Below are 9,426 nucleotides of genomic sequence, written 5' to 3'. Positions count from 1 at the left end.
TGTCCATCCGTTCATCTCTGCCAGTAACTCAAACTGTGTTCTATATATGCTTCCCACGGTGCTTTCCCATCGTATTCCTATGGCTTCCTTCGTACTGGATCACTCCTAGTACTGACATTCATAAATGGGATGTGACTTCTAACGGGACTGAATATGTCTGCATTAGGTTTTAGCTGCAGGGTCTGGATGGGGCTTGTCGTTGTCTGGGGCTGGTTAAGTCGATGGTCAATGTATCCTCCTTGTGTTAGAGATTACAGCAGTTGTTGGAGGAAAAAGAAAAGAAACAAGAAGAACGAGAAATTAAACAAGAAGAGAGATTACAGCAGTTGTTGAAGGAAAAAGAAAAGAAACAAGAAGAAAGATTACAGCAGTGGCAAGAAAACCTACAACAATGACAGCTCGAACAGCAAAATAAACAAGAGAGATTACAGCAGTTGTTGGAGGAAAAAGAAAATAAACAAGAAGAACGAGAAAAGAAACAAGAAGAGAGACTACAGCAGTGGCAACTGGAACAAGAAAGGAAACAAGAAGTACAAATGGAAAACATTAGTAAATTTAAAAGCGAATTAGATACGTTAAAGGACGATCTATTGTCTTTTCTTCTTGTTTAATTTCTCGTTCTTCTTGTTTCTTTTCTTGTTTATTTTGTTGTTCAAGCTGCCATTGTTGCAGGTTTTCTTGCAACTGCTGTTGTCTCTCTTCTTGTTTCTTTTGCTGTTCTTGTATTGCTGCCATCAAATCTGCTAAACTGTAGTTTGATTTGCCGCTTCTCGTTTCTATCTTCTCTTTTTTCTTCTTTTTTTTATCCCACTTTCTGACACCAACTTATTACGTCTCCGATTGTTAATTGATTTTTCGTAACTTCGTTCCGACGAAACTTTAGCGACACAAGTCCTTTCTTAAATAAAACTGGTTTATTCTTTCCGAATACAACTTTACGATACACTCAACTTCAACAGTCGTGCTATAACAAACTATAATTCACGTCTCACGAGCTCGACTTCAACAATATGTCTCTCTCTCTGACTGCAGTTCATTTACTCATTACCTACACACACTGTCACGTCACGCCGTGACCATCTTATATATACCAGTCCACCCTCAATCTAGCAAATGCTAGAGCACTCCCGAAGGAACAGGATAGTTCTAGAAAACGGGTGGCGTGACACTAGTCACGTGACCTCGCTGACGCAACAATATTGTTAATCCATCCACAGTTTTCTTGTCATTACTGTCAATACAACAGTATAGAAACTGTGTTCAAATAATTTATGGCTTTACTGTCTGATAACACAGGCCTGCGAATTTAAACTTCATAAAAAGTTATTTTGATTTTAATAACTGATTTCTCATAATTCAACTACGCGAATTTTGAAAATAATATTTTTTTCTATCACATAAGTATTTTTTTACAAATTGGGGTGAAAAACTCTTACTTAGATCATGTTATTATTATTTCGTTTACCACAATGAATATTTTTCATTATTACGCTTGTTACCAAAAAAAAGAATAAAAGGAATAAAAAGGAAAGAACACATGATGTCAAACGAATATGCATCCTCATTCATCCCGATTTTTTGGGTGAAATCTACGTCTTTTAGTCTCTACGTGTTTTGGTCTTTCTTTTATGTGTTGCATTATGACGTTTTGTGAAAAATCTGTACGTGACGGATTAAAATAGATATCTTTTTTGGATTCAGCGTACAGAAATTAGTGTAGAACATGTATAAATTTCAAGACAATAAAACCATCACAGGCCTGTGTAATTTTTGAGAAAACATTTCCATAAGATGTATTAGAGATAGAGTAGCAGTATAACTATTTATAGGATCAGTATTTTATTTCTTACGTCGATTCATTTTCTCTAAAAAATATATTTTTTTAACTATTAAATTATTTTTACCAAAATAAATGATGGTTATTTAGTAGAAAACAAAAATATTTTTCACTTTTCTAATTTCCCATGATTCATGGTACACAGGCAAGATGGAGGACTTAGCGGTAGAAGTGTGTGGGGAAAATGGTGCTTATTACAAGGTAATGTTGATGAATGTTAAAATCCGCCTGAATAATAAGTTTATTGTTGTTTTTCGTTGTATAGATTAAAACACTGAATCACAGAAGGTTTATGTTGAGTTAAGGTACCTCTGAACGAAACGACTGAACATATTAATGTTAGTTTACTGTATTTTTACTGTGACTTAGGCTTAACATTAGGCTTATCCAGTGTTACCTTATTACCGGTAGTCTTGTGATGGTATCGGTTTTGTTTTATGAAATTGAGACTAAATTACTTAAACATTTGTAATCAAGTGTTCGAAATTAATAAGGTTGTTTGGTTCGATTTATTACTTTTCATGGTAATCTCTGTGGTTAAAGTTATTTTACAATATTTATTTGAATTATGTTACTAATAATATTAAATTTAAAATAATAGTTGTGTTACTGTGTTAGTGTTACTGAGTCAGTGAGTGTTAGGTTTCTGGTCTATTCACTTTCTATGTTTAGGGGTTCACATGCTGGTAGTGGTACAACATTTTAAGGAATGACCTTTGAACAGGGAGTTGTTTATTTTCTCCCCTCCCCAGTTTCAGTAATTGTACTGTTGTAACTTATATATACCACTGTGTAACCTGTAAGATGTTAAGAATTTGAAATCCCCATATCTACATTACGAAATTTCTAGATTTGTCTAGAATTACTCCTGTGTTCAAGAAATTTCAATAAATAGTGGTGATTCAACATCCCCATTTTTATAGTTTTCTACATCATTTACACCTGAGTTTGACATAGGTCATGTGCTACTGGGGCATACCATGCATCTCCCCCCACATCCTAACATGATTATGCTTTTTTGGAGCTTTAAAGTATTCTGAACATGAATTAAAAACCTGTTACAGTATTAGGACCAGCTATATAGAGGTACCCTTGAACTGCATTTTTGGCCTTGAGCATCAAACTCAAACAATAGTTTTTTGACTGTTAGGGGCCTCAAACTGCTAGAACACACCACAGATAACATCAAATGAAAGCTAATCACATTGATCATCATATTATGTGATCAAATAAAAACTTTTTATTAACTATGTATATTTGACATAAACTTACAACATATTTTTATCAAATGGCATAATTGCATAAAATTGACTTTTGGATGATGATGGAGCCAATATATACACTTTTAGTAATCATCTACAGTAAGTGACTCTAAATTCCACATCCAAGTTATATTAATATAGATCTATTATTTTCATCCATTGAATGATATTGATGATGTTAATCTAATCACAATCATGTTTAAAAAGCCACAACAAAACAACAAACAATATATTTTCAAGTTTTTTACTAATTATACAGTGTATTATCATGAGCTTGAAATGATGTTCACATACAGTATAACCAAAATCAGGTTAAGATTAGTTGTCATTTACTCTCTTTTCAAATGTGATAGTCGTGCATAATCATGATAATGCTTTCTTTTCATTAAAGGAAAGCTGTTATTCTACATCACTTTCTGTTATAAAGCCTGATGAATATACATTATCTATGAACATTTGATCAATATCAGAGTTATCTTCATCACTTGAGGAAGTGCCTCCCTTTCATACTATAGAGGTTCCATAGTTCATCATCTCGCAGTATCCATCCTTGGTCTTGTGCTGCTTAAGGAACATCAGGCTGCAGAATGTGGGCCCTTTACCACCAACTTGATAATTCACTCTTCTTATGTGCTGCTCCAAACTATTTTGATACGGGGTTAGTGTTGTAATATCTATAGTCTTTGGTGGATTCAGTTGCTTGCTTGTGTCACATAATTTGTTCATTTAAATGAATTGAAGATCATTGATATGCTTAACATGTGCTCTCTCATATAAGGCACCTGTGAATGTGTCAAGCTCATCAACAAGTTAATCACTCACATCCCACGATTCTCCCCCCCCCCCCAATTTAGGTAGTGTTGGAATAAACTTGGGCATTTTCAAAGGCTTCACCTTTCCAATTCCTTTGAAAGCACTTGTAGTGTTACATCCTGGATAAGCATGTAATGCCATCAAAGCTGTACAGTGTTGTTGAATATATGCCTGTGCAATCTCAATGATATTGGTGAATCCTTGATTGTTGCCTGTACCAGTGTCAAATTATAGTGTGAGATTCTCTAGTGTTGGGGCTTAGTGCAGCTGAATGAAGAATACATCACTGTCTGGACTCTTCTTTCTAACATACTCATATCTACCCTTAGACTCAACATACTTGCAATACAAGATAACTCTTGAATCCATTTCTTCTTGAGATGAACTTAGAATCTCGATCTCGCTTGTAGATGTTGTGTGGCCATCATTAGATGTCAGCAGGTATGCTAATTCTTTGCATATGAAAGTGACCTTTCACCCTTGAAATTTGCTGGTATATGTTACTGTGAGTTTGTCTTTCACACCTCTCCTTTGTTGTTCCATCGATTTCATTTAATTTTTCTTGTAATTGTTGGTATTAAATACAATGTCACTGGACTTTGGCATCATCTCAAAACCGTGCTGTGGATCTGGCTGAAGTTACTCGGTACTTCTTTCAAATAGTGGAAGTATGCATTACTATCTTGAATTACCAGAATGTTACTTGGTGGTGTGGGATCTGCATTTTCACAATCCCTTGTTAGGTACTGAAATGCTTTGCATTTGTTTGTTTTGGCTAAAACTTCTTCAACAGTTCTAGTACTGTATGGCACAGGAGTTAGCAGGTAAGTCATCAACTCTCTCAAGTTCAGTTGCAACCCATGGTTTGTGATTTTAAGAATATTTGAAATTTAATATTTCCTTGTTGCTTGTATTGGATTTCTTTGTTGTTGCTTTTGCTTTTTTGTGCATATCATCCAAAGTTTTAAAATAGAGCCTTTATATTGTCTCAAAGAAGTCTCTCTCAGTTACCAGTTGATCCTTGATGAAGGAAACTTTTCCTTTTTCTGTATTATCTAGTTTACAGAAGGAAAGACTATCTTTATATTTCATGTGGCTCTCTCAAGTTTGTTTTTCAGTTTCATTTCTAGGAAGTCTGGATTTGAGAACATGCTCAGCTGTAAGCTTGAAATATAGATCCTGCATATTTCACTAAGTTGAACTATTTTGTGTTGGACCATGATATTGTTTTTGATGAGTAATGCATACATCATTATATGCATTACTATGGGCTTTTATGAACTTTGCCTGTTTCACTGTTTCTTCTTCATTGGTACTTCTCCATTTTTTAGGTTTTGCAAATATTTTGTTCTACATGACTTGTGACATTTGGCCTCACATGCAAAGAGGTCGTGTCCCTTATCCTTGTTGAAAGATTCCCATCACCCAATCTTTCTGCTGTGTCTAGAACTGTTCACCATCTACAAATTCAAAGTGAGGCATCCCCTCTGTTGTACGTGTTCTTTTAACTGTCACTTTTTTTGGCCTTCAGGATTTTAGAAAATTCAATCAGGTTTGAAAAGCAGTTTGTCCCTGCCAGTTGAATATGTGGTGCTATTTTGTGAAATGTATATAGTCTCTGTTGGAATGGATCTGGTTGTTAGGCGGTTAAGATTCATAGTGAACTGTCAGCAACATTCTCTGTAATAACCATGATGTTCCTTCATATTATCAGGTATGAGTGCACAAATGTCTGCCATTCTATGAACTGAGTTGAGCAGCAAGGACGGATTCCTTCTCCAAACATCTTGCAGTCTGTTAAGTCTACTTTGTCCATTGCTACACTTAGAGAGGAGTTGCAGTGGTCCATACTGTAAGCCTGAACTATTGATTATACAAGTTTGTTGCTTTTGTGGGCCTTCACTCTCATCTTGTATATGCTCTAGGGTGGGAATTGTTTCTCATTGGGTACCTGTGACTGTGACGTCAAGTCTGCAAAGAAAAAACAAATTGTATATTATATTGTCAATCTGGACCTTGAGTATGAATTTAATAGTATGATAGATATAAATTAAAGATTTACTTAATATAGTCTAACATGTCACTTCAAAACTGGGATATTGAGTCTGCAAAACTTGTAATCCCATACATTATACTGAAAAATATACTTATCTGACATATTCCGTGTGTTGATGCAAGCAATATATACATTCTTAAATAAAATGGTTTTTAATTTCAAGTGTTATACTTCAAAATGTCATCCAAGATATACTAAAATAAAATATCTATAAAATGGTTTAATTAGTTGAGAAGAACAAACGAATTTTTGGGGAAAAAGGAGTCACAGCAGCAACTTCTCATGGTTATGACTATCACATCTTTCTATATATTGGGTGAACAATACAAAATTGATGCTAATAGTGCACTGTTTGAAGAAAATGTACTTGTTATGCATTTTAAATATTTTAAATAATAAATGCATTCTAATGCCAGAAGACATGAAAAAAATTACTTCTTGAATGATGTCCAAAACATTAGTTATGCTGTGACAACTACGTCAGAGTTTTAAAATCAATCACTGATGAAATAAAAGCCATATTTGATCACATAATATGATGAAAAATGTGATGAGTTTTCATTTTATATGTTACTTGTGATGTGTTCTAGCAGTTTTGGGCCTCTAACACAATCCTTCGGATTTGAAGTGAGCGATTGTGCTAGTGCACGATGATGCATGTAAATTTTGTTTCAGGTGTGTTATTAATTGCTCATGTAAATTTGTCATTATTGCTCGCACAAAAAACCTATTTAGAGCACGGGATGAGTGGTATTTTCATAACAAGACTAATATAGCTGTTTACTATGCGGTACTGATGATCCATGACATGGGCATTGTTGTTGATCACACGTTAATCCAAGTTGAGGACTACAGTCTGCTTTTGTGGATTGCTGTTTATGTAAAACAATGGTGGTAACTGGTATGAGCATATGCGTTTTTAAAGTGGGAATTGCCGGACACTGTTGGCTATGAGACAAAAAAAGAATATTGAACTGAGTTGGTTGTACGAATGAGTACCATATTGCTGATATGTTGATATTGTACTAGCAGACGACAGATTATCAAAAATTATTGACAAGTTCAACATAAGGTAAGGTTTAGGCCATGTAAAAGCTTCTAGAAATCTGATCGAAATTTATATATGAATAAGAATAGCATGAATAGTGGCTGAATTGACTGGATTTAAATCATGCATTGGCTTTACTTGTCATTTAATTATTTAGTGCAAGGTCTTACTTGACAAAGTTTTTGTGTCATTAATAACTTTAATTTCACACCCGACTTTGGTTACTTTTTTTCTGATGATCAAAATGACAGTGGATAAACTCTGGTTAATTTCATAGTCAGACAGTTTCATAGGACAATTTTTCAGGTTTGGGTGCTATACTAAAAAAGAGGCATAATTTTTCTTAGCTTATATTGAATAGTGCAAATGTGCAGCCTCTCCCTAAATTTCATGAATATGTTGCCTTTGGTGGTGGAATAACCTGTCCTGTGCATCCTCATCCAACATCATTGATTATCTGCCAGTATTTTTATTAACTTAGAAAAATTAATTTAGTTGGCTCATTTTGTCAAATGTTGTTAATCAAGGGTGCATTTTAAGGGTGTTAGAGGAATTATTAACTACTGTGTAACTTTTATGGAGATAACATGTATACACAGGTTTTTGAAAAAAAAGTTAAGTATAAATAAAGTTGTTTTTTTTAGTTTACTCTTTGTTTTATTCACTGCATTATGGTACACGGACCTTAAATTTTTTTTCTCTCATTGAATGATTAAAATCACTCATCATACTATTTTCAGGTGAGTGAAAATCACTCACCTGATATTTTTAAATACGAAGGACTGTAACAGTCAAACAACTATTATGGGGAGTTTGCATTTGATGTTCGAGGTCAAAAGTGCAGTTCAAGAATACCTTTCTATAACTGGCCTTAAAAGATAGTGCATCCCAAAATATTCAGTGTTAACATTTTAATTCATGTTCAGGATACCTTAAAGCTCTAAAAAAAGCCCAATCATGTGGGGGGGGGGTGCACAGTAGGCCCAAGTAGCCCATGGCGTAATACATAAACATCCATTCACAAGCAGCTTGACTTATGAATGTTCAGATATTGAAAATGTTAATAAGAACGTAAATTACAAAATCTCACAACATGACACAAAATCTGAAATTGAACTTTCCTAGCCTTTAGTGAAGTAAGCTTGTGAACAGGTTCATCAAAATTTGAATAGCAAGCAACATCTTGCTTGATTGACAGGACTGAGAATCCATCTTGTTGCAATATAAATATGACAAAATAAAATTAGTGGTTTCCTCTAGCGGTGATGATTGAACTTCATACCCCATTTCTTGATTGTAACTTAAATATGTTATGTTTGAATATAATTTAGTTATAGAAAACATATTATGTAACTATATAACAAACAGAAATAAAAGTTTTAATTATCAGTGGGAAAATGTTTAAAGATTAATTTGAAATTTCATTTGGTGGTATGAAATAGTGTTATTAGGGGCACTCAACTCCTTAATATATAGTGTTTTTTTAGCTTTATGTAGAACTTAAGAATGCTAACATATTATATGTATTGTAAAACTTGTAATGAAAGTTATTTTTAGAAGTATTATAGCACAGTATTATAATTTCATTTAAGATTTGTCATGTAAAATGTTACTATCTGTGCTTGCTTTTCTTGTATTAATTAATTAAATATACGTGTAAGCATATTGTGTAGTAGATAGTTTTCAAATTTGATAAATACCTGTTTTAAATTCACAAGTTATGTATATATATAAATAGATAACATATGATATAATGCATTTTGAATATTATGTGATGTAGTGCTGTAAATAACTTCTGCTGTATATCATGTAACATCAGCTAATTATAGAAATTCAAGGTGTTTGAGCTGTTATTCATCAATTTGCTAAAATGCAAAGATACATTGAACTCTCATAATACATAAGTAATTTATTAAATATTTTATGATGGCACATCACGAAGCTGATTCAAGATAATAAAGCCCATTTACAAATTTCCTGTAATGCTGTTATGAACAAGTTACTTTAAATATGTAAAGTGTATGAACTGCCTTCAGTGTTTTAAGTTATAGGATTAAATTTTGAGTAGTATAGTCTCCCCTTGTTAACCTTTTTGATACAGGTCACAGGTGAAAGGCCATGTCATCTCGTTTGTTGACTCGCATTCATGATTTTATTGAACTACTATTTCATGAATTTATGTCAATAAGTTTGGTATCAAACTGTAGATTATAATTCAAGTTTTAGAACTACACAATATTAAATTTGTTAACTTAAAAGTAACTATTAAAAAAATACACAGATAAACATTGATTTTTGTGTGTCATGTGGTATGTTGAGTGAAGCATTGGTTCAAATTAGATGTTTGTGAAGTTAAAATACTAAGTATGTAGTTTCATACGAATTAGAAACTCAAATTACAGATATTGAC

At 33.3% G+C, this 9,426-nt stretch overlaps 1 protein-coding gene across 5 annotated transcripts in view; it reads left to right on the top strand.

Moving 5' to 3' along the window:
• The first annotated feature begins 1,941 nt into the window (after positions 1 to 1,941).
• LOC106470508 (synaptic functional regulator FMR1-like) overlaps positions 1,942 to 9,426 on the top strand; it is a 93,988-nt gene continuing 86,503 nt past the window's right edge. For all 5 annotated transcript variants that reach the window (XM_013931076.2, XM_013931083.2, XM_013931069.2 and 2 more), the window contains exon 1: positions 1,942 to 2,038. In XM_013931076.2, the coding sequence (XP_013786530.1) occupies positions 1,988 to 2,038 (51 nt within the window). In that variant the 5' untranslated portion in view covers positions 1,942 to 1,987. The remainder of the gene's footprint in view (positions 2,039 to 9,426) is intronic.

Source organism: Limulus polyphemus, unplaced genomic scaffold (genome assembly GCF_000517525.1).
Source record: "Limulus polyphemus unplaced genomic scaffold, Limulus_polyphemus-2.1.2 Scaffold105, whole genome shotgun sequence".
Taxonomy (NCBI): Eukaryota; Metazoa; Arthropoda; class Merostomata; order Xiphosura; family Limulidae; genus Limulus; species Limulus polyphemus.
The sequence above is the reverse complement of the archived record's forward strand: the minus strand, read 5'-3'. Positions and strand labels throughout refer to the sequence as shown.